At 33.5% G+C, this 27,453-nt stretch overlaps 1 protein-coding gene across 7 annotated transcripts in view; it reads right to left on the bottom strand.

Moving 5' to 3' along the window:
• Positions 1-27,453, bottom strand: part of mino (glycerol-3-phosphate acyltransferase mino) — a 155,345-nt gene that overhangs the window by 93,599 nt on the left and 34,293 nt on the right. For 6 of the 7 annotated variants that reach the window (XM_075382111.1, XM_075382108.1, XM_075382110.1 and 3 more), the window contains one exon: positions 9,286-9,577. In XM_075382111.1, the coding sequence (XP_075238226.1) occupies positions 9,286-9,567 (282 nt within the window). In that variant the 5' untranslated portion in view covers positions 9,568-9,577. Of the gene's footprint in view, positions 1-9,285; positions 9,578-14,043; positions 14,197-27,453 lie in introns of those variants that run through there. The other variant, XM_075382109.1, reaches the window with a different exon arrangement.

Genomic DNA, 27,453 nt, shown 5'->3' with positions numbered 1-27,453 from the left:
ATTTACACCGGTGCCATCCCAACGAGGCCTCGCTTATTACTATGAGATGTAAAAAGTTAGAGGGCGAAAGACGACTCCCGTTAAAGACCATCAGGGCCTGGAACGGGGGGGGGTATTGCGACCGGAAGGGTCTCAAGGCGAGTGCTTCCCCTACGGGGTTGGGATGTTGAAAGTGTCATTAATTAGGTTTGTAAATGAAACAATAATTAATTGTATATGATATCTTTCAAAATACTGCCAGGAATTTTGAATACCCAATGATTGTTTACTAAAAGTTTTAACTTCTTGGGTAAGAAGTTAAAACTTTTATTACGAAAAAAAATACTGATTGATCAACAAAACCATTCAAGCATTTGTTTTAAATGCAGCAATATTGTTATTTGAAATAGTGGAAAAGATTTCATTAAATTCCTCTGCTACAAGATTGGGAGATGGCATAACAGAATTGTGAGTCCTTCTGTATATTTGCTGAAGTTACGTGTTTTATCTCAAATTCGGTTTCGTTTTTTAAACCTGTTTATGTAGCCTGTTATGTAATGTATTGTTTAAATTAGATATTAAATTATCATAATTTCATTTTTTTAACATTACGAATAACTTTAGCATAGATTTTTTTTTATTTTTTCAAATAATTCTGGAAGTCATCACAGAATTATATTTAGACATTTTATGGAGATTTCTTAGTGTAAGGCTAAATTTTACAATTCTTCTAGTAATATATGTTTCTCTTATGTTTTTTTATGAACATTATGTTTTTCTTTTTATATCTAAACTTTCTTTTACTAAATGGTAAGGTAAGAAGAAGGCCTTCTGAAAAGAGTTGAGAAAATTGTTAAATATTTTTCAAAACTAATCTGTTATTTTAACAATCTGTTTAAGACAACAAAGTTCTAAAATTTTTAATTGAATTTTTACTAACCAATCTTTTCAAACAAAAATAATAATCATCTTGTTGCAGGCTTTCATTAATAAATTATTCAATTGCAATTTGACAATTGTGATCTGGAATACCATTATATGCAGAAAAAGGAGGGAATATTATCTTTAAATAAATTTGTAAAAATATTGTCTATACTTACTTAGCTCAGAAATGGCTTCTGTGTATTGGTCAATATTCTAAAATCATGCAAAACCTTGTGACTCATTGCAAAAAAAAATATTTCAACTTCTTTGGATATTTATATGGAAAATTTTAATGTTAGTGTAATTAATGGTGTTCTGGGAGGAAGAATCAAAGTTTGATGTTTCAGATTAAGATTAACTTGACTGCCACCGATGTTTTATTAGTATTATTAGAGTTCATAAAATTTTTAGGGAAAGAATTGTTAATATTAACAATTCAAACTTAAAAAATTGTTAATATTAACAAAGTTAACAGTAGATGGAATTCTATCATTAAAAAAACAATTTGAGCTTGTTAATACATATCAAAAGCTTTTAAAAGTAAAATTGTGTACAAAAATATAATTCCACAGCTCTAAACACTGATTTGTTCATTTATCTTCTGAAATTCTGAATCTGGACATTTGAGAACTGTAGTTTTCTTTTTACATATGGGACTAGCTAAGACTGGTTTTCAAAATTTTCTAAGGAAATAACCAAAAGTGGGATTTAAAAAACAATTTAAAAACATTTAAAAGATTACTCAAATTTCTATTCTTCTCAAGAGTAAATCCAGTTTTCCACACAAATACAAGTGTAGCCTAAGCAACAAACAAGAGCTACTACTTACTTTTGCATAAGTAATGACAATCTTAAATTTCATACTTAAATTTTTCAGAATAACTTGTATGATTTTGATTAAGTTTAAATTGAATGTTCACTGTTATGAAGGGTACTATTATTTCTAACATTTATTACTCTGAATTCTTTTTTTCAAAAAAATCTTTCTTTTTTTTTCTATTCTTATATTTTCTTTTCTTTTTATAAAATAATAGAAGTCGGCAAGTTTCTTTTCTTTGAAAATAAAAATTGTAATTATTCTTTTATTATTTATCTGTTTGAATTATTGTGCAATAATAATTTCTGTACAAATTTCTTCTAGTCTTAGCATTAATTTTGCCAAAATAGTTAAATGAAAATCTGTTATAGATTTTAGAATATCACATTATCAGCAGCAACTTTATAAATATTTATTGGAGGGATTTCATTATGATACAATTTACAGTAATCTTTTAAAAATTAGTTAAGTCATTACCAAGATCTCTCTAAAAGAATTACTACATATGTGAATAAAACATCCATAAATTGGACACAACACTAGCCTATTCATAGAGTTGCTAAAGGAAGTTTCATCATACCTAGAAATGATCTTTTTTTTAATAACTTCAAGGCATTCTTTGTGGTTGTACCTAAAATTTGTAAAAATATATTCTGTTTCAGTAATTTTAAATTTAATTGCCAATTGTTTGGTTAAAACTGCAAAATGGTTTCTACAGATTTGAAAATTAAACTCTTTTTTTAGTGTTATGATCACAGATACGGTTTACAAGTAATTTAAGATCTAAGATGAGATAAATAAAACAACAGAAGGAAAATGCCAGCCCCTCACCTGAATCAGATACAGAGTAAAGGAAACCAGCATCCTCATACCTTCATTAAAAGATATATTTTTAGCGCATGCAAACAACTTTCACAAATCTTAAAATTTCATAATATCTTATAAATTCAAATTTCAAAAATCAGTTCTTCAGAAAAGCTCCAAACTATTTTAATAGACTTAATATATTTATTGTTGTAGAGAAGAATTTTGGCATAGAATTAAAACTTTGTACACAATTTTCACAAATTACAAAAAAAGAGATCACTAAATATGATTTACTGTAGATCTAGATTGATTATTTTCAAAAAAATTATTTAGGTGATTCAAAAGTAAGAATTACATATTTAAAGTAAAACACCTCATTAATTCTATAAACAGATTCAGCAAAAACATTACACAATTTTCATTGCATTTATTAATTTAATACAGGCATTCTTAAAGAAATGAATAGGCAAATATTATAATTAATTAAAAATTTGTTCACAAGAGCTTAGCAAATAGTGCACCTCCTTGTACTTTCTACTGTAAATATTACAACAGAATAATGTTAATATTTAAAGTATTAGATGGCTTATTTTTTATTTACCTAAGTTAATTATTGATATTTAAAACTAAACAAAAAGGAAACTAACAGAATTTTAAAATAAATATTTTTTATGATTTAACAATAAGGAATAAAAACTAAAATAATAAAAAATTTTATCACAAAACGAAGTAAAAATTTCAGTCTTAAAGAAATTAATAACAAGGAACTCGTTAAGAGTTAATCAAAATGAATTTATTAAGTTCAACCATAATGTTTTTAACATTTAATCAAACGGCTAAATAAAAAATACATTAATTATTAGTGAATATTCCAAAATTAGCATTAGAATATTCACATCAGACATCTAAACAAATTAACATTCAACGCACAGTTTTGGTTGAATTAAAGACTACGGGTATTCTGTAAAAATAACTGAACACATTTTGCAAACCACTAAAACCATCATTTCCTTGGTAATAATTTTATGTTATACTTTTAAAAAAATTGCAAAACCTTATTTACAAAATTCAATATTTAATTACATAATTTGAACCCCATTTGGTCTTACTGTCACTTAAAAAGTTGCTAATTACTTCACATTCCAAGTACTGATCGTGTGCAATGAAAATAGTATACCAAAGTTGAACATTTAATCCTAATAGAATTTTAACTTAACTGTATGTAAACAAAAAATTAAGTTAGCCAATAATGGAAAATAACAAAATATTTATCAAATATGTTATAACAAAAGAAAATAAGTAAACAAAAAAGCCTCCTCAAAAAATGCACATCTTCTTTCCCATAAAAAAGTACGGTGCATGGGTTTGTTTGTTTGATTGTGCTCACATTTTTGTATTAGCTGTTATTAGCATATAGCGGACCATGTGGTTTCCCAGGCAGCTACACTCAGCACACGAATGATTCATTCATTCAAAAAATTTATACTTCTCGAACAATTCAATAATTTGAACAATTCATACTTCTTTATATGAACGATTTATTTAAAATTATATTTGTGTTTTGAGGATAAAAAAGGAAAACAACGGGGTTACTGTAGAGCAGTGTTAAAAAATCACAACTAAAGAAACAGCTAAAATGGTTCAGGATTTTGAAGCTTTTCAATGTATAAGTTTTTGTTGTTGTTAGTAGACTAAATTAATGAACATTATTTAGCTACAGTTGACAAAAAATTTAACAAATCATGTGTAATGAAACATAAACCATGTAACATTTTCACAGCGAGCCATAGGCCCACCTTTTTTCCTAGTCACTCTCTATAAAAAAGGATGGTGCATGTGTTTTTTGCATGTACACACATTTTTATTTTAGCTGCTATTGGGGCAGAGCAGACCAATGGTCATGTACCAGGCAGCTGTGCGTAGCACATAAATGATTCATTTGTTCGAACGACTGATACTTTTCAAACAATTCATTTGTTTGAATGATTTATACCTCTTTGTTTTAAAATTACAAAAAAGGAAAACACTGAGGTTAGAGCTACGTTAAAACAAATTACAACTCAAGAAACAGTGGCCTATGGTGGCCGTAAGCCCGCCTTTTTCGTAGTACTAACACTAATATATTTAACTTATATTGAAATACACTTATTTCAGACTAGGCAAACAGTAAATTATTTACAATACATAAAGATTGTATATATAAAAATAATATACTGGGCGATTCAAAAACACAACTTTAAAAGCATATAAAAATTTATTGAGATAACTTTCAGATTCGGTTGAGGCCTCATTTCATACAAAAACACATCAAGTTTGCCACCGAACACAGACTTTGGTTTAATACGGCTTCCATTTGTAAAGCAACATACATCCTACCTGAAGTTGTTTTCATTCCAGTTTGCAGCCAGCAAGTCAAGCATTAACTCAGCAACTGCACAGTAACGCCCAGAGGTTAATTCAAAATCTTAGCTCAACAAGATCAGCACGTAAAAGGTGGTACATAAACCTGATGTTTAATGAAACCCCACAAGAAAAAATCAAGCAGGGTCAAATCTGGGAAGCAGGGTGGCCATGAAATTGGACCCTCACGACTAATCCACCAACTTGGGAATCGAGTATCAATAAAATCTCATACTGCTAAGCAGTAGAGGTGATGTTCTGTTTTGCTGACATTAATGGTATTCATCTTGGTCATCATCAACTAACTGAGGAATTAAAAAATGTTGAAGCATGTCCAGATAAACAATAGTTGCTTCCTGGAAGAAGAACATACTGTTTTTGCTTAGGGCACAAAAATACATTGACTTTAGGGCTATCACAAATATGCTATAAAGTTTCATGAGGGTTTTCGCCACCCCATATTTTGGTAGTTATGGGTGTTCACCTTGCCACTGATGTGAAACGTTGACTCATCACTAAACATTACAGTCTAAAAATGTATTGTCTGCAATTCTACCCATGATTTCCACACAAAACTGCAGGCGAGCAACTTCAATGTCTTCTGTAATACGTTGAACCATGGTAAATCTTTATGGCTCAAGTGCAATCATTTGCATAATATATGCCAAACAGTCGTTTGTGGAATGCCAGTCTCATGCAATGCATGTCGAGTTGATTTCTTCGAACTACGTGCAAAGCTTTCATAGAGTTGTACAGCAGATTCAGGGATGCATGAGTGTCCTGGTGATTCAACGAAGGTTTGGTGCCAAGAGGAAATTTTATGCCTACCAGAAGGCTCCCAAGTACTTTCTATGAAAGTTACGTTGAATTGCAGTTGATGACTGCAAACTGTGAAACTAAAACACACAGCATGCATGTTTGGTAACAGTAAATATATCCATTTTTTTAACAACACTGCTGACAGTGCTCGTGGCTGAATTCAGTACTAATAAACTACCCACCGGGTTAGTCTAGTGGTTAACGCGTCTTCCCAAATCAACTGATTTGGAAGTCGAGGGTTACAGCGTTCAAGTCCTAGTAAAGCCGCTTATTTTTACACGGATTTGAATACTAGATCGTGGATACCGGTGTTCTTTGGTGGTTGGGTTTCAATTAACCACACATCTCAGGAATGGTCGAACTGAGAATGTACAAGACTACACTTCATTTACACTCATACATATCATCCTCATTCATCCTCTGAAGAATTATCTAAACGGTAGTTACCGGAGGCTAAACAGGAAAAAGAAAGAAAGTACTAATAAACTAGCTTGATGTGTTTTGCTATTAATTGAAACCTCAACTGAATCTGTATCTACATAAATGTTTATATGCTTTTAAAGATGTAAGTCCTTTTTGAATCACCTGTAATATTCTTACATAAAATATATATATATAAGAAAAAAATATATATAAACACACACGCATACACACAAGTAATGTGTGATTAAAAAGTTTATAACATAGGTCATACAAACAAAAATACTTAACCTATTTAGTTCAATGACTTGTCCTCCTTAAAATACTTGATGCAACACAGTTTATCCCACTGATGTTTCCATTGTTGAAAGCAATATTCAGTCATTTTTAGTAACACAAGGATTTTGTCACGATTTCTTTTGAATTCTTCTTAGTCTTCAAAATATTTCCTTTAAGCAGAATTTTAAGCTTAAGAAAGAGCCAAAAATCACACAGAGCCATGTCTGGTGAATAAGGAGCCTGGTAAAGTTGTTCAATCCCATGTTTTGCTAAGAATTTCTGGGTAAGTTGTGATGCATGGGCTGGAGCATTGTCATGAAGATTTTTCTAATCACAATTTTCTCAAAGCTTACTTTCATCAAACAGCATCTGTTAGCCAATGAAGAACAGTTATGCAGTACTCTTTATTGACGATTTGTCCTTGAAGAGTATACATGTAATGAACTATGCCTTGATAATAAAAAAAGGACGTCAGTATGACCTTCATGCTGTCATAAAATTTCATCATGACAACACCTATTTTGAAGGGGACAAGTCATTGAACTAAAAAGGTTAATAAGTATTTTTGTTTTTTATGAACCAAGGTCAGATAAAACATAATGACTACTGCATTAATAAATTTTATTATTACATAGAATATAAACCATCAAAACACAATAATTACATAGGTTAAACTTATCAACTATTAACATGGTAACTTTTACCGTAAATCATATTTTTCACTTTTATTGTCATATATAAAGTAAAATTTCTTTTATTTTTATTATGGTCTTAACTTACCCATAAATTTAACTTATGTAAATAAATTAAAAATTAACGTAAATTAATTAGTGTAAAATTAAAAATTAAAATTAAAAGTGTTTTGATGGTTTAGATATATATCTAAATATAATATATATATTTTATATATATATAAAATTCTATAATTACATTAAAAAACATTTATTTATGATTTTTTAATTTGTCGAAATTGTTTTTTGAGAATTTTGAAATTTATTATAGAGATGAATATATATACAAATTCTGCTGTCCAGTTCTGGATTGATGTAAAATTTTAAAAGTTGTATTTTCCTTTGTTCTATTGTCACTATTGCCAACCATTAGATTGTATTTTTATTATATTCCTAATTATATCATCATCTTCAAATATCATTTGGAGGTTCATCATATTATTTTTTGTTTATATTTATAAATGTCATATTTCGGAAGTATAATCATTTTTTTTTATCATTGTTACAAATTTCCAAGATTTCTAAATTATATTTTTTATCAGTAATACTATGTTTACATTCTAACAAATGGTCAGCTACATTAGACGTACATATTTTTTTTGTTTTTGTAAGCTATATAATGTAACGTAAATCTTTTTTTAGATGATCTATTGATTTTTACCTGTATCATCGTATATGCAGCTGTGAGGTGTAGCGCCATCTCGACGATGGTAGTTAAGTGATTAAATAAATGTCAGGCAGAACTCTGCAATGGAGCTGAGTGAGAGTAGGAGGTCTGTCTGTCTCTCCCTGGTAGACCAGACCAGAGTCCATAATTGTAACAAAGTCAGGGGTATGAACTATAAAGTTCAGTTCACTAAGGGAACTAGGAATAAATTTTGTTGCAAACAACATTTCATATTAAATTGCCTCGAATTTATGAGACATTTACACACGAACAGGCTGTAATAAAGTGTATAACTAGGTGTGGGGTTCGTGCTTCCACGAACTTAGTTGGCTAGGTCAGAGGGCAACGAAGTAGGACAGTCAAGATTGTCTGAAAGAAGCATACAGGGAAGGTGAAGGCTGAATCATTAACTCTTTGATGCAAATGTCTACTGAGGAATTTACATCGGTGCCATCCCAACAAGTAGTACTCCATTCAACACATTGAATGATAAATGCTATATCATCATTCCTATTAGGAGGATACGTTTAGGACTTTTGTTCAGGGCACACCAGATGAAAACATAGATTTCTAATGTTATCTGATGATGCTTTAATCTGATTATTGTGTAACTTAAATATAATGTTTGTTTCATGCTGGTAAATTGTTTGAATTTTATAGCAGTACCTATCACCCAACCAAACCATTACCACATCAAACATAGTTTAATTATTTATCAGTAATTCATAAGCATAGAATAGAGGTACCCTCATGAAATGCTGATAATTTGTATAGTAAAGTTGATCCCGTTATATTTTTAAAAATTCACTTAACATAAATGAAAAAATCGACTTTAATAAAACATATAAAACTAAAAGCAAATAAAAAATCATAACTATGTCAAATATACAACCATCCAAATTTATACAAGAATGACATTACAAATGAAGAGCAAAAATGTTGACCTTGATAAAGACAGTTCCTGCTATCTAAGCAGAGGTAAAAATAACACATCAGATTTGTTTTCACATGAAATTTGTTTAATTATTTCTATTTTAAGATACAGATTTAGGTCAATCTTTCTTATTCCTTTTTTTCTGCTTGTTATAGAGTAATGATTTTTTTCTTTAACTCAACATGGTTTGTATCAATGTGGTCAATTTTAAGTTACTAGATTGAGCAACAAAAAATTCTATTTTAAAACTTAATGTTTTTTAATATCTTTGTCAATTACATTCTGAAGAAGGTGGATTCACCAAAAAGTAGTAAAACAATAAATAACAAATGGATGAACAACGAGGACAGTAAAATGTATTATTACCTTTTAACACTGAGAATGAACTGAAAATACATATTCAGAAAAAAATTAATTATATAAAATAAAATATACACATATACACATTTTATAGAGTTATGTGATGATTACTAAATTAAACATTTAAGGAAATAAAAAGGTAACTTACCCGACTACTAGGAGTGCAAGATGTGCAACTAAGTCCCACAAATGGACGAGGCTGTGATTCACCAATTGGTGTCCAATCTGCTTCTTTTATCTGAAATAACTGTCGTTCTAAAGACTGCTTTACAGCTTCCTTATTACGCAATGAAATTTCTTTCTTCCGATTCCTTTGTATGTTCACAATTTGTTGTAAGTGAGGAGTCACTCCTGACTGATGTGTCTTTAGTCCTCTGGTCTCCCACCTCGAGTAAATTTCTTGTAGACGAGTTGAGAGAACATCTACCATCGCTCTCAAACTGAAATATCCAAAAGCAGACACATAAAATAGAATTAATTCAAAATAATATATAACTTAGAAATCACTTTGAAAATTATAAATGAGAATTATAGCTTTAAATGTATGAACAATACTTGAGAATATTTTAAAACTACAATTTACTACCAACAAAAGCCTAGGAAGAAAGAAATCAGGATTTAATGAACTTACATCATTTACTATCGAAAATTATTGCATTAAACACAATCAAATAAATACTCAAATACTTGTCAAAAAATACTTATATCACTAATAAGAATATATTCTTGGGAGTATAGTTCTTGTAATATTCTTGTCTTGTATCAAGTAATATTCTTGTTTATAACCTTAGTTTTAAAAAAATAAACTGAAGAGAATATTTATAAATTAATCAAAGGATTACATATTATTCTGTAATAACAAATACATAGTGCCATCTCCTGTAACAATCCTGTTAAACATGTCTTATTCTTCTTCTATTACAACTTACAGAGATGTTGCAAGCATAGGCCTATTTGATTTATTTTGTGTTCCTCATGGTATAGGTAAGAATCATGCACACATTTTGGAAAATCAAACAATTATGCGTTTTCATACATGGTTTATGATCATTCTCATTCATGATTAACTAGGCTAAATCATGAGAATACCCAATTGAAGTTGCTATATTGTCTACCATTATTTTTCTGCCAACAAATCTAATTAATCTCCTTCTGCTTCTTGGATTGCATCAAAACCAACAGTTTTGATGCAATCCAAACAAGAGAACTGGGTCAGTCTTCATCAACAACTTTTGAGTGTCCTTGAGAGTATTTATTGACCCAGTTGAGTATTACTTTAAACGACAAACACTTCTTGCCAAAAGGAAAATTTTCCTAATGAATATCCTTTCCAAGATGTCTTTTTGCCCAAAAGATTCACAACTCAATCCTACTCTTCTGACACTCAACTTCTCATACACAGCTGCTAATTTTATACTGACCTGCACATATATCATAACCAAGCAACGGCTAATTGAATATCAACACACTGGATTGAGTTGCAACTAACAATATAGAAACCACTCACTACTATTTTCAACTATTACATATCAGTTTATGACCTATTCACAAACTTCCTCTTGTGTTTCTCAGTAAAATATGAAAAAACTAATTATCTAAGTGTCATCCAATCATTCCGTGACTTAAGATTTTGTTAAAATTGATATACGAGGTGCGACAATAAAGTAATGAGACTGATTTTTCTTTGCAAGATGTGGCAACCCTGCAGCTTGCGTAGGCACACTATCTTTGACCTTGGTCTATAAGCTACTTCCAGTCCAAGTGGCACATTGATGCAACTGCTTACTCGTGAGCTGTGCTGTAATAAGTGAACACGTGTTTGTGTCTCTCGCCACAGAAATGAAACCACAAAATATTGCGCAATGGTATGCCATTTCTTTTTGTGTTAAATCGGGTGAAAACGCAACGACAACTTATGGTAAGCTTCAGAAGGCTCTTGGAGAGAAGGTTATGACAAGAGCTCAAGTTTTTCGGTGCCATAAAATTTTTAGTGAAGGCAGAACGAATGTTGAAGATGAAGACCGCAGTGGACGACCATCAACCTCACGGACAGATGTCAACTTGACCAGGGTGCATGAAATCGTACGATCTGATCAAAGATTATCCGTGAAAATGATTGCAGAAGAACTCAACATCGATCAAGAAACGGTTTGTCTAATATTAACTGAAGATCTTGGTATGAAAAAGATTTGTGCAAAAATGGTCCCCAAAAATCTCACACAACAACAGCGAGAAACACGGAAAAATATGGCAGCCGATCTGTTAGAGCAAACGGAAATCAATCCAGATTTGTTGAGCCGTGTTATCACTGGTGATGAAGGTTGGTTTTTCAAAACGATCCAGAGACAAAACGCCAAAGTTCGCAATGGTGCTCAAAGGGATCACCCAGACCAAAAAAAGCTCGCATGTCAAAGTCAAAAGTGAAATGCATGCTTGTGTGCTTCTTAGATTCGTAGGGAATTGTTCATAAAGAGTGGGTGCCTCCTGGACAAACAGTTAACCAATATTTCTACAAAGAAATTTTAGAAAGACTTCGTAAACGAGTTCTTCGTGTTCGTGCCAACATTGCTGATAATTGGATTTTGCACCACGATAATGTGCCATCCCATACTGCTCTGTCAGTACAGCAATTTTTAACCTTAAAAGAAATTTCAGTACTACCACAGCCACCTTATTCACCAGATATCGCTCCGTGCGACTTTTTTCTATTTCCAAGAGTCAAAATGGCGGTCAAGGGACACCATTTTCAAACAACACAAGATGTCCAAAAAGCTGTGACGAGGGTCTTGGAGGATATTACAGAAGATGAGTTGCAGAAATGTTACCATCAATGGCAGAAGCGCTGGAATAAGTGTGTGCAATCAGAGGGGAACTACTTTGAAGGAGACAACACTAAACATGACTAAAACGGTAAGAAACATTTTTTTCACATCAGTCTCATTACTTTATTGTCGCACCTCGTATATATATATGCTAAATTGATAATATCAATTATATATGGTAAGAAATAATATTAATTATATATTGTAAGAAATAATATAAATTATACGGTAAGTAATTAAAGCGTATAATATTCCATGGCTTCTAAATCATGCCTTAATGATTCCTAGAGTCATCTATGACTCAAGATACAAACAGTAATTATTTCTGTTATAAATTATGTCAGTATCTAGCACTAACCCACCAGGTTAGTCTATCACAAATCAGCTGATTTCAAAGTCAAGAATTCTAAGATTCTAATCCTAGTAAAAGCAGTTTACTTTTATACGGATGTGAATATTAGATTGTGAATACCGGTGTTCTTTGGTAGTTCTTTTTTTCCTGTTTAGCCTCCAGTAATTACCATTCAGATATTACTTCAGAGGATAAATGAGGATGATCTGTATGAGTGTAAATGAAGTGTAGTCTTGTACAGTCTCAGTTCGACCATTCCTGAGATGTATGGTTTATTGAAACCCAACCATCAAAAAACACCGGTATCCACGATCTAGCAATCAAATCCATATAAAAATTCCTGACTTAGACTAAGACTTTAAGACTGGAACTCTCGACTTCCAAATCAGTTGATTTGGGAAGACACATTCACCACTAAACCAACCCAGTGGGTTGTTCTTTGGTAGTTGGGTTTCAATTAACCACACATCTCATCTGAGGAATGGTTGACCTGAGACTGTACAAGACTATGCTTCATTTACATTCATACATATCATTCTCATTCATCCTGTGAAGTAATACCTTACATTGGTTCTGAAGGTTAAACAGATCAGAGTAGCTAGAACTATTGTTAATCAGCTGTTGTTAAATGCTGCAAGATGCAGACAAAAATCCAGTTTAAGAACAGTTTTTGTATGGAAGAAAATGCTAATGGAGTTTATTTTTGGGATTCAAGAAATAACATCTGATGTTAGGAATGATTAATGTAAGATCTGGTGAGACCAAATTCTGTACTGTAATCAGACTAATGACCTATGGTGAAGCAAAAAATGGTACATAATCACAACTGCAATGGTTTTTTTAATGGCACAATAAATATAGAGAAAGCTTATTACTGTTGGTTTACTGATGTGGAGTTAAAGCAATTAAATTTTTCTGATGATTTAAAATAATTGGTAACAGATATTCAAATTAATAGAAGATTTTTTTTTTAAATCTACGGTTAATTAAACAGATCCATCTTAGTTAAGCAATTGAAATTTAAATAAATAACTCTTAAAATAAGATTAAATAATAGGAAAACAGTAATAACATGGGTGATAGATAATAATAGATAAGGACATCTAATAATGAATGGTGATTACTGCTAAGCATTCACTGCACTTAAAATTATATTCACATACAACTTACAAAGTAAAAATTGAATCTTCTTAATTGATATAATTCAGATGTTTACCTGATGGTAACATCAATAAGAATCAGTAACATCAATAAGGAATAATCATTAAGGGAAGTAAAATCTGCGACTCAGACTTTTACTGTAGTTGTATTGTTGCAGAGAACAGGGTTCATATCAAATAAAAAAATGTAAGTGGTAAACTAAAAATTCAGAATATGCGTATAATTGTTCTTTAAAAATAATTTGTAACTGAAATTAGTTTCAGGAAGGCTTTGTTTTAGTCTTAACAAGATGAACTTGAAAAGTTAAATAGGCATATCTGTTCTTTTTTAATACTACAATCTTATAAAAGGGTAAAAAATTAATGAAGTTTGACTTTACTAACTAATTTTAAATTAACCACTAGTAAAATTATATCATTAAGATCACACTTAGTGGAAATTAAAAAAAAACAAAATCAAGCACCAGATTCAAAAATTATAATATTAAAATACAGAAAAAAGTAGTTTCAATTTAAAAAAAAATATTTTTATAAATATTCCAACAAATAATATAAGTTTTATTTATAAATACCGAGACATTTAACAAGAACTTCATAGATTCAGTGACACGATTTGAATATAACCCACAATAAGAAATAACAGAAGTTTAAGTAGTGAAATGAAGAAACCAATTTGCTCAATCACTTAAATAGTCCAATAGATATGATTACTGCAGTAAATATGTATCACATGACATGTCACAATAGTTTGATATGTTTAGTCAAAAGCGTAATAAGAACAACTGATGCGGAAGTCGTGGCATGATTTGTATATTATATAAAGGAGGGGAGTAGTTTATACTAAACCAAATTAGTTCACTGAATCTTAATTTTTAATTAGCCAACATTAAAAAATATCATAAAATTTTACATCCATATGATTAAAAATATAAGTTACTTTTACTATTGATAATAATAACTGTATTGAAATCATTCTTTTCCTGCTAATTAATCACATAAAATTGTAATTTAACAATATTGTAGAAATTATTCATTATGCATAAAATTAATCATCTATACTATTATGTTAAATCATTTGAAAAATTTCTTCTGAAAATATTTTCTGGGTATGAAATTTCTCATTTAAAATTATTCAAAAGAATACCTACATGTGGAATCTAATGTTACTGCTGTATATTTATTGTTTTCAAGGTATCAATAGCTTAATCATCTATGTCATCTTCTGATGTCAAATTAATGAAATAAAAAACCCTATTAATAAATTTTAGAATTAATTTTTTGATTCTAATTCTAAAGTTAGATAAGATGTACACTAAAATGAAAAATCAATCATTCTAGATTAGTTAATTAATTAGAACATACACATTTGGTTATATCTTTAACATAATAACTATAAGAAAATTCCATGCACTTAGAAAAAAATTCTAACTAATTCCTTAATTATTCAAAATGAACAACTGAAAGTAAACAGGAAACAAGTGCGTTAATGTTGCTGTCACTAAAAAAAATTCTAAAAACATAATTATACATCAATTTAATATTTACTAACATCTGAATGATAAATCTATAGATATAGATTTGTTCACAAATAATAAAACAATTATTCAAAAGCAAACTATTAACAACGTACAAAATATTTTAATACCATTAAAGGGTGAAATTAACACTTTTTCATAGCATATAAATAAATTCATATAAGTACCATGTATAATTTTGAGTTCTTTAAACATTTAAATAAATCTGACTTTTAAACTCCACAACAGGAATTACATCTGTTCATTTATTTGGTTTTAAGCATTTTTAACAACTTAAATTTAAATAGAGTTAAATAAAAACTGATTTTAATGAATATACTGTAAACCATGTAATTATTCTTACAGAAACCGTAGAATGCTTAGCTTATTCCAGAAAATAAAACTCAAATAATATCTCATCTGGAATCAGACTAGGAGAGATGAAGGTGGAATAACACATCATTTGTTACTTTAATATGTGTGATTGATTACTATACAAATGATCTTTCATTTTAAGAAAACAAGTACAAAATACAATTAAATTATAAAATATAATTGTTTTTTGGATCAACAAAACAAAGAATTTCAGCCAATTTATTTTAGGAACAGATTTTAAAAAAGTACTCTCCCTCTCTTACTTTGTAGATTTAAATTTACAAATCTTTGTAGATTTGAAATTTAGTATTCATATGTTAAATCTAGGAAATATAATTAAGTTGTACTTCCATATGATCTTTTTAGAGTCGCAGAAAGAAGCTGCAAAAGTAACTCCAAAAATATGTTATAAATAATTACACACTTCAACAGTAACGTACAACCAGTCAGGAATATTATAATGCATTAAAAGTGCGTGCGCGCACAAATACACACACAAAAAAATAAATAATGTTAACTTCTTATATAACATACCTCCGAAAAAAAATTAAAAATTAAATTAAAGAAATAAGTTTTACTTATGGAATGTGAAGACTGCGCAGTATATGTCCTTATTTAATTTTTTTAACATAGCTAACGCGATGAACAAAAAAATTCTTTATTATTTCTTAACAACTCGCACGAATAAACGTAATACGTAGTACAGACGAGACACATTTCAATGTTTTAATAACACAGGCAACTGACAGATAAGACTAATCGGTATCAGATTTATTGATAAAATTTATGTCATTTACAGCTACCATTGAAAACAATTATCGCTAAATGAATAATTACATTATCTTATAATTGAAACCTAACGTTTAATAATCGTACTACTTAAATTTTTCGTCTTAAAAAAATACGTAATAATATTTTTCTCAACAGTTTAATAGCTCGATTTGATAACCCCGTGTTACTTAAAAAAAATTAAAGTAAAGCAGGAAGACTATATAGGATACTAACTAATCGCTTTATGTATCTTAACTACGCCTACAGTTTTTAACTTCCTTCGTACTGAATTAAAAAAGCCTGGGTAGGTTATTTACGATCTTAAGTTATCGAAGGAAATTGCCTCCGATTTTTCTCGCTTAAAACAACTTCACGTCATCCATCCACTACGTATTTCCATTTCACCTCAATTATTCCTATTATACCTTGGTTTAACCTATCCGTTCATCTTTTAAGTGTGCAGACCACCACTTTTATTCGAACTAACATTTCACGCTCCTAGTAGAATATCGTGGTTCTTATATTTTCTGAGCACTCGGCACTCCCTGCCCGAAAATTCTAGCAGAAGATTATTTCATCTCCAAAATACTTCATCATAGAGGGTGCCATTGTAAAGGTTTAATAAAAAATAATAATAAATAAAGGAATACCGAGAAAAATGTTTTGAACACATAATTATAGTCGAGCAAGAATTTGATAAGCATTTTAAATGTTGATATCTATTTGTTGACGGTCCTGTTATTTTCGCAGTTTTTATTTTAATTTGCATAAAAACAACATTAAATTAAGCGGTCGGTTAAGATTTCCAATATTACTCACCGATGGAAAATCCTGATTTTAAATCAAAACTTGGAAGTAAAGTTCTGAACAGAGTACAGAATCAGTAAGCGTCGTATGAGTTTATGAAAGAGGAGGCCGGATAAACAACGTCCAATAATTCCGGCGATTAAGGCCCGAAAAAGGACCGCTCAAGTTAGAGCGCGTCGTTGTAGCAAACATCAAGAATCAACGCCGGATTGTAGTCCACTTTAGAGACGGACTCCAAAGATCAAAATACTGCTTCTTTATTGACGCCGAAAAAAATACAAAGGATACGACCGTTTCGGTCGTACTTTTCGTATTTTTTTCAAACCAAGTTTTTTCCGGTCGAAGTCGTTCAAACCGTTAGTATCGGATTTCAGGGAAGCGAGAAAAATGTTAGAACCATCTTCCAAGATGGTGACGCTCGCGTTGAAAAACTCAAATCAAATCGATGATTTATGGGAATACGAATATACCTAACGTCAGATGTTCGAAAAAACGGCGATTACTTATCGACAAACGTTAAAATAATACAGATCCAACTCAACCTTTTACATTTAGACGAATCATTCATACTAGAATCACACTGCTACGAAAAACCTTTAAAATAAGGTTTAAGAATACAAACAGCAAAAGTAGAATGTTTTATAATAAACCGTGGCTAGCGGAGAGAAAGTATTCATCCGAATAAGTAAACAATGAAGACGGCTGAGCAGAGTATAGGATTATCTTGATCAAATGGACAATAGGAATTATAGTAACCAAAAACCCGACCTAGAACCCAACTTAGTAATTATTTAAAAAAATAATTTATGAACTAATAATTACAAACCGTAATAAAAAAAGTATTTTCTGAAAAGGCTTCCGGTTCAAATAGCATAAAGGAGGAAATGTTACAAAAATTAAATTATGTTTGATGAAAACTTACTGAAAAATCGGAGCATTTTTTAATAAAAACTAATAAGCCGAAGCGTCTGCGTTATTTAGTGAATGATGCTATTAGAAAGTAGTGTTACTGTGTTTAACGGCTAACACCGCACCGTACTGATTTAAATGTAACTTAACTAATTTGGGCTAACGCGAAAAGCTACTTTACGAAACAGAATATATTTTTTACCACTTCGGAAGTACAAAAAATATTCGTAGAAAAGATTAGAAATTCAGACCGGTGAATTTCTAAGCGTGAACACATTAAAAAATTTGAACGGGAACACGGAGTGAAGAGTCGATGACAGATAACCAACTACTTTGATTCCATTGTTATTAATTTAAACGAAGTGGATCGTATATTACAGGTTTCGCTGGGAAGATAGAACTTTGGTTATTTGTACGCATTCCGAGTTAAGTTTTAATTGCATTTCTGTTATTACATTTCGCTAGACCTCAAAAAAGTATTTTTCTTGTAACAATAAAGAACTTATTTTTAAAGAAATTATTAGTTTTAGGTCGAAATGAATATAATTATTCATTTTCGCCAACGTTGTGGTAAATTTATTACATGAAATAATAATAATAGTAACACGGGACTTAAACCTAAATATTATAAAACATAAATCTTACGAACTATAATGAAATTGCAGTACAAAATTAAATACTACTTCTTTATACGGAGCAATAGGCAATAACATAAATTTATGTTAAAATTAAAATAACAAACAACCGAAATAAAATTTATACGTAATTTAGATTAAAATAAGAAATACGCAATAAACTTTTTAATAATAAATTCTCACGCAGATCGAAAAGTTTTAATACGGAATAATAGAGGGGAAGGAGAACGAGTAACCGTACACCATTGTACTGTTCTCTATATCAGGTATATTTTTACAATTCTGTATTCATAAAGCGGACTTCTAATTTCACAAAACGGACTTCTGCGCCGTCTTGTTTACTGTTTTTAACTTTTGCTTTCACCTTCGTAACTTTATATAAAGAATTTAAATAGATAATTACTTATTCATAATCAAATCGATACCTTCTGTAATTGGAATAATCTTTTTAAATATATAAACAGGTATTTTTGTTTTCTAAATGTTGTATATAATATATTCGGTAAACTTGTATTACTTTTCCAATTTATTAGTGCAGAAACAAAATGTAATATTAACCTCTTACGTGATTGTCAATGAATCTGAAAGTTTTGACGACATTTTGTTAATAATAGTACATGTAAAAGGTCACGGTGACCTATTTATTTCGTCATCTTTTTACCTTCTGACGAATGGAACGACATGTCATTTCATCACTTAAATTTGTGTTCAAAAAATTTGAAAACCCTATATAAAAATAGATCCTATTTTTATTACTTTTTAATCTAATCAACTATGAAATGCACAAAATAAAAATATGCCTTACTAACTGCCTAATAACTTAATGTATCTTATTAGAATTAACAGTTGTTCAAGTTCAACATCGTCTGGTTTGATCTTTTACATAACACGTTAATATGTTGACTTTTTTTGTTCACACAATTTTTTCAAACGTTAAAGCGGTTATATGTTCATATTTTTTTGTATGCACATATCTTCTATTATTATGCTCTGTTTATCCTTAGATTTAACAAATAGATTATTTTTCTTTTTTTTAGCTCAAGCGGTCCGAAAACATAATATTCATTCAATTTTGTAACGAGCACATAAACAACAATCGCTCACAGCAGCATTGCAATTCGGCGATGTACAATTGGCAGACTGAATTATTTGTAATCAATATCTTCATTTAACTGCACGTGTTAAAGATTAAAATTATCTTTGTTTTAAAAAATACGAACTTATCAATGACAATTTGTTCGTAGACAAGATATGATTAAGCTGAGTTAAACGATGTGTTCTAAATACGATGTCCAGGTTTTGTAGTTATGAGAAGATAATTCTTCTAACTTTTTTTTTTTTTTACTACTTTTAAGTCATTAAAAATGCTACTAATGAAAATATAATGAAAAATATACAGTTGCAACACGAGAATATATGACCCGCTATCGAACCACCTGTAGAAATCATATGAAAAGGTTAAGCATAGCGTGTTAGAAAAAATTAAACAAATGCGATAAGCGTTAGTCAATATTTTCGTCGATTAGATTTTTAAATTATGAAATAAACGTTCAGCATGTTTAATCTCCGTAGATTTGTTTATAAATTCATCAACTGAAGCGATTTACAGGGTCATTCACGAGAACCGGATGTTTTTAAAATAATAATAAAAAATTGAATATTTACTTTAAAAAAGTTTTATTGGTACTGAAACACTTGTTAAATCAAAGCATTTGTTACTTACTCATGAACGAAAAATTACGTCCGGCAAGTGATGTCCATTTTGGGCAATACATTGTTGTAGCCTTTCACGGTAACTGGCCTCAATTCTTTGCAGCATGTCTACATCAATCTGGGTGACGTGATGACGAATTGCGATCTTTAGGTCCTCCAATGTACGCGGTTTATTACCGTACACACGCGATTTCAGAAATCCCCACAGAAAAAAATCACAACTACTCAAGTCGGGGGACCGAGGGCCAAGGAATGTCGCCGAATCTGGAAACGATCCGTTCCGGAAACAAGTTACGTAGAACAGCCATCGTTGTCCTCGCTATGTGCGCTGTAGCTCCATCCTTCTGGAATAACACATTTTGAAAATCGATTCCCCGATTTCGTAACTCAGTGATGAAAAACGTATTCAACATCGCAATGTAACGATCAGCTGTTACAATTACGGCAGCGTCATTTTCTTCAAAAAATATGGTCCAATAACACCGACCTTTCCTATTGCACACCAGACAGTCACCTTTGGGCTATGAAGTGGTCTCTCGTGAAGCTGATGTGGGTTTCTTTCTGCCCGATACCGGCAATTCTGTTTGTTGACGAAGCCATTCAGATGAAAATGGGCTTCGTCACTCATTAACAATAACAAATTTTCATTTTCTTCAAAAATGGTAAGCATTTGTCGACAAAATTGTAATCGCTGCGTGAAATCCTGCTCGTTTAACTGCTGCACGACGGCTATCTTGTAAGAATGGAAACGCAGGTCTGTATGCAGAATTCGTCGTACCGTACTTGTGCTCATTTGAAGCGCTGCTGAATGCCTCTGAATAGAGCGGCGTGGGCTTCTGACAATGGCTTCCCTTACTCGTTCGATGTTCTCCGGAGTGCTAGCAGTTCGCCGGGGACCCGGAGGTTTTTTCTTCAATATTGAACCGCTTGTTCGAAGGTTGTTTACCCATCGCAATATTGTGTTACGAGAAGGGACACTTGCATTACGACGGATATTAAATGACGGCGGAAATTTCGCTGAACATCAGTTACGGATTCGTCATTTCGCACAAAACTCTCATACGCGTATAGGCGTTGGTCTAGCGTCCACGGCTCCATCTCAACGACTAAAATGTAAATGCTATGAACAAAGGAAACGTCAGACACCAGCTACGTGCCCCTCCCACCGCGAACGCCCGAGTACAACCCACTTCAAAAACATCTGGTTCCCGTGAATGACCCTGTATTTTCGCAAATTTCTGCTTTTAAACAGCACTCCAAAAAATCCATCATCCACACTTAAACATGAAGATGCAATGAAAAAGAAATAACCGTCCACAGAGTGTTCTTCGATAATTTTCTACAGATATTCTCACGACATGCCACGGCAACATCCTGCCGGAGCCGCAGTTCATTCGAAATGTCGAGCCGCGACATCGTACGAAACGCAACCGTAACCCAAGGTGGGAACTATCGTGCCGATGGGTGAATGGCTCTACGTAGCGAGTCTCGAACGATGTCCTCTGGGCACCAGAGCTAACCCAGTTGTATTTAGCTCTAGTTCCAGTACGCGTGCGCTCTGCTGGAGTGGTCTATTACATCGCTGGTTCTCGTGGGACCAAAATTTCAGTTCCTATAGCAAATTCTGTGATGGTTGGTGGTCCATCTGAAAAAAATACCAATTTAAGTCTGGTGAAAAGGCCTCGGTCAGCTTCGTCTGACGAGGATAATTTTGCTACAGCCGACGAAGATGGTGTCAGGTGCAAGAATGTTCGCTTTGTTGTTATTAGGAATAATCAGGAGGGTGGCTCCCTTCAAAAGGTCTCACCTTTCCTGATTAATAAATGCATCACAGGATGTATTGGTTCTCCGAGGAACATTAAAAAATTACGTGATGGGACAATTCTGGTGGAGACATATAACGATGAGCAGAGTCGCTCTTTGTTACGTCTGACCAATATGGGCGGCACAATCGTGCGTACGACATGCCACAAGACCCTAAATACCAGCCGAGGGGTAATTTTTTTGTCGTGACCTTTTGGAAATGAATTTAAGGAAGATTGCTGATGAACTTCGTACTCAAGGTGTTGTAGAGGTGAAACTTATGATGAAACGGCAGAACGGGACAGAAGAACCGACGCCGTCCCTGGTACTGACGTTCAGTCTTCCTGTTCCTCCAGAGAATTAAAGATGAGTTACCTCTCCGTTCGGGTACGCCCATTCATACCCAACCCACGGCGGTATTTCAGGTGCCAAAGGTACGGTCACACTACATCTTGCTGCTCGAGGTCGGAGATCTGTGCTCGGTGTGCTACCGAAGGTCACAATGACACTAACTGTGAGGAAAGTGAAAAAGTGCTAACTGCAGTGGTTCACATACAGCCCGCTCCCGAGATTGCCCAACCTTTAAGGAAGAAAAGACAATTCTCAAGATCTGTACTGAGCAGAAACTATCCTTCCCGGCTACACGCAGGGAGTATAGGAAGATAGTCAACTCACGGAACCTCGTACAACCAGATGTGTCCTTCGCCACCGCTGCGTCGAAACAGACTACTTCAACTGCTCATACTCCACAGTGCGGATCCTGCACTGAACTTAAGAAACTCGTTCATATGCTTTCTGATCAAGTTACTTCGCTTACAGCCACTATTTCCGGGCTGACAAAGGTGAGTGAAAAGTCCTGCGTCGCAATAACTGAATCCAACAGTATGGTCCACACAAAAGTTCCTGCTCCCAAAGTACTACCGGTACGGGGAGAGGCTACCACAGCTAACAGTAAGCCAACTAACAAGGTCCCCACGAAGGGAACCCACATAACCACCCCCTCTGGGATGTCAATAGCGACATCCCGTTCTCATAAGTCTCCTCCACCCATACAGTGGGGGATATGGTTGAAGAACCTCCTGACCCAAAAGCGTCGGAGTTATCCAAGTTAAAGAACACGAAAAAGAAAAATAGAATTACATACAACTAAATTCTATATGGTTTCCTGAGTATGTTTATTATTATTTTTTTATTTATTTTTTTTTTTTTTATGAACATTATTCAGTAGAATGTTAGAGGTGTACGGTCCCGCATTGATGATATTGGAGTACTGGCGGACGTACGATTATCATGTGTTTCCAGGAAACTCATCTTCTACGACATGACCCGATAGCACTCAGAGGATACTTCTGTGAGAGATACAACTGTGTAGTAGACGGTAGAGAGAGAGTGGTGGAGTGACTAGTTTCATAAAGGATGAGATATCTGCTACAAGGATTGCGGTGAAGATTTCTGTCCCCTTCAAGTTGCATATCTGCAATCTGTATCTCTCGCCGAACACTGAGTTCAGTGCTCTGGATATCTCAAATCTCCTCACACGAATACCATCTATATCGTTAATAGTAGGGGACTTCAATGCCCACCATGTTTCTTGGGGCTCGACTTTCTGCTCCACTCGAGGAAATATAGTACACAATGTGAGACAAGACTTAGACCTTTGTTTGCTGAATAATGGATCTCATACATTCATGTCTTTATCATCTGGTACTATGTCTAACATCGATCTCTCCATATGCTCGCCGAATTTACTCCCTCATTTTTATTGGTCTGTTTGTGATGATTTTCACGGCAGTGACCACAAACAAATTATTATTGGTTTCGGAGTGGACCACGAGGTTAGGAGAAGGCCACGGAGGTGGATTGTTGAAAGGGCAGATTGGGATGGATATCATAAAGCCTTCCAATCGCAGTATGACGTCGGTACGAACATCCTTGAGCAATGTTCCCCTTTTACGTCCATGATACTTGAAACTGCCAGCAGATATATCCCACAAGCAAATGGTAAACCTAAACGTTCTTCCGTTCCATGGTGGAATGATGATTGCAAATGTACTATTAAGAGTCGACGGCGGGCACTACGCAAATTCAATAATAAACCTACGACTGAACATCTAGATTTGTACCGCAGGGCTAGGGCGGTATGCCGTCGGGTCTTTTTGACTGCTAAGAGGAATTCATGGACGAAATATGTGAACACCATCATCTCACGTACTACACCCACGTCTACTGTGTGGAAAAAATTCCATGCAATTTTCAGATTTTCAAGGCAATCCATCCTCGGTCTTATCGATGAAGGAGAACTCCTTTCATCATCTTCGGCTGTAGCAAATGCTTTAGCGAAATCTTTCCGCTCGGTGTATCTCACTTCATCATATAGTAACGAATTTCAGAGGTACAAAGCACTGATGGAAATATTGGTGTTAAATATTGATGTTTTGGTTGGTGAATTGAACACTCCATTCTTATTTAAGGAATTGTTGCACGCATTTACGAGCTCACGTGACACTTCCCCAGGACCGACAACGTTCGCCTTTGTATGCTTTCACACCTTCCTAACTCAGCACTACGACATCTTTTGAATATTTACAATGGTTTATTCTCCGAACAAGTCTTTCCGCCCGGCTGGTCAGAAGCGTTTGTTATACCAGTACTAAAGCCTGGTAAAGACAAAACCGATCCCTCAAGCTACCGCCCTATTTCTTTGACAAGCGTGTTGTGTAAAATAATGGAGAGAATGGTAAACCACAGGCTTGCATGGTATTTGGAGAAACATGGCTTTCTTTCTTCGGAACAGTGCGGTTTCCGACAAGGAAGATCTTCCATTGACCATTTAGTGTTGATGGAGACAGCTATACAAAACGCCTTCTTGAACCGCCAACACCTCGTTGCTATCTTCTTCAATATAAAGAAAGCGTACGACACAGCCGGGCGACGTGGCATTCTTAACACCCTTAGAAGATGGGGAATCAATGGCAATATGCTTGCTTTTATCCAGGGATTCTTACATCACCGAACGTTTCGTGTTCGTGTACACGATTCACTTTCAGACAGTGTCGTCTCGGAAAATGGAGTACCTCAAAGTAGTGTACTAAGTTCCACCTTGTTTTCTGTGGCTATAAACAGCATTACCGATTGTGTACAGGCTCATGTCTCACGTTCTCTATTCGTTGACAATTTTGTTATTTACGTTGCGAGCCACTCAACACCCACTGCGGAGCGGCTGATACAGAACACTATATTTTGCCTTGAGGCTTGGTCAACGACTACTGGTTTTACATTTTAACCCGACAAAACGACATGTGTGGTCTTTTCTCGGCTACGGAACCCTTCTATTCTGCGGGTTTTTCTGAACTACTTATTGCTGTCTCTCCTTCCTTCAAGTTCCTAGGTTTGCTTTTTGATAGCCGTCTTACTTGGGTCAAACATATAAAGGGATTGAAGACAAAATGTTCCAAACTTTTAGATATGATGCGGATCCTTAGTAACACCAATTGGGGAGCCGATCGGTCATGTATGTTACGTTTTTACTATTCCCTTGTTCGTTCCCGTTTAGATTATGGTTGTGTCGCCTACTCTTCAGCTCGTCAAACCGTACTTAAAATGCTGGACGGTGTACATCATGCTTTTCTTCGGCTTGCCACAGGTGCGTTTAGATCAAGCCCCATCGCAAGCTTACTTGTGTTGACTGTGGCGAGCCATCACTTTGGGATAGACGAGATCAGCTTTTGTTATCTTATTTTGCCCATCTCAAAGGACAGCCAAATCACCCGGCTTTTGACCCAGTTCTTAGGAATCCCAATTTAAGGAAGTATGAGGACCGTCCACGCTGTACTGCGCCTGTGGGTGTCCGTATCCAGCGTCTGCTGCAGCATATAAATGTTGACACTCCCTCGTTCTTTCCATCATGTCCGTGCTCATATCCTTCGTGGAGAAAAAACCTTGTAAATTTTACATTTGACCTTACAACATACGATAAACGATCGACAACGCCTACGGTTTTTCGGCAAATGTTTCAGTGTATTCTCACCAAAACGAACCCAGATGCGATGATATACACTGATGGGTCAAAACAAGACGGTAACGTTGGTTGTGCTTTTGTTGTCAATGACAGGACTTATATGTTTGGCCTAACCGGTATTACGAGTGTGTTCACCCCAGAACTAGTCGCTATAAATAGGGGTCTAAATATCGTTAGCCGTAAATATAGAAACATTCTTATTGGCAGTGACTCGTGTAGTGCTCTCCAGGCGTTAGTAAACTTTTATTCCAAACATCCTGTCGTCATTGACATTTATGATGCAATTGCTGAGTTAGGTAATCGCAGTAGAGGTAAGTTTTTGCTGGATCCCTAGCCACGTGGGGATTCTAGGTAACGAAAGAGCAGATTATGCTGCCAAAGAAGCGTGTATTCAACCTCCTTTCACCACCCGAGTTACTACCTTTGAATTTATCAATCGTACAAAACATCACCGAGAGCAAGGTGGCAAAGTGACTGGGCGACTAACGTCGATAATAAACTCCGATGGATTAAATATATAGTGTTGCCATGGGGTTCCTCTTGCAGAAAATCTCGTCGTGAGGAAGTGGTCCTCTGCCACTGTCCTACGGTTAGGACATACGAGGATCACACACAAATACCTAATGTCAGGAGAAGCCCCACCCCTATGCACACTATGCAACTGCCGCATGATTGTGCACCACATTCTCGTGGACTGCATATGTTATGCGGCTTTGCGTTGTCAATTTAATCTACCTAGAAACATCCGTGATATCTTGTGCAATAATAACGGAATTTTGGACCGGATGTTTCTCTTTTTAATAGTACCAGGTTACTGCAAAAAGTTTAATATTATCATATGTTTTTCTGAGTTTTTAATAATTTTAACCTTTACTTTCAATTTTGGTTTATTAGTTCTATGTATTTAATCTTGCTATCCGGGGAGGGGACTTTTGCACAACCCGTCGAAATTAGCTAAGTTTTATATAGTTTCTTTATTCGATTGTTTTAATTTTTATATTTTATCGACTTCGTCTGTGGTATTAGTATTGAGTTTTATTTTGCCTTCTTGGCTTGTTTTAATAAATGTTTATTGTATGATTAATAATATATTTACATCTTATAAACTTTATTATTTTGGAGTTATTTTAGCCTTTTATTAATAAAGTTCCGGGCGATGATAACGCCCAGGCGTTTTTCGCCCACAAAAAAAAACAATTGTTATTTTTTGAAAGAAAATTTAATACGAATATTTCCAATACGATTAAATATGCGTTTTAATTGCTCTCATTTAAAATTTAAGTTTCAACTCAGAAATAGGATACGTTTACTGCTGTTTTTAAGAGTGCATCTTAAAAACAGCAATTATTTTTAAGAGATGGTAAGTTTAAAAAGTTTGGGGGGCGCTAAAAAAATTTTGATTCTCGATGTGGGCGGTGGGCGAAAAGTTTGAGAATC

Source organism: Lycorma delicatula, chromosome 1, assembly GCF_047948215.1.
Source record: "Lycorma delicatula isolate Av1 chromosome 1, ASM4794821v1, whole genome shotgun sequence".
NCBI classification, from domain to species: domain Eukaryota; kingdom Metazoa; phylum Arthropoda; class Insecta; order Hemiptera; family Fulgoridae; genus Lycorma; species Lycorma delicatula.
The sequence above is the reverse complement of the archived record's forward strand: the minus strand, read 5'-3'. Positions and strand labels throughout refer to the sequence as shown.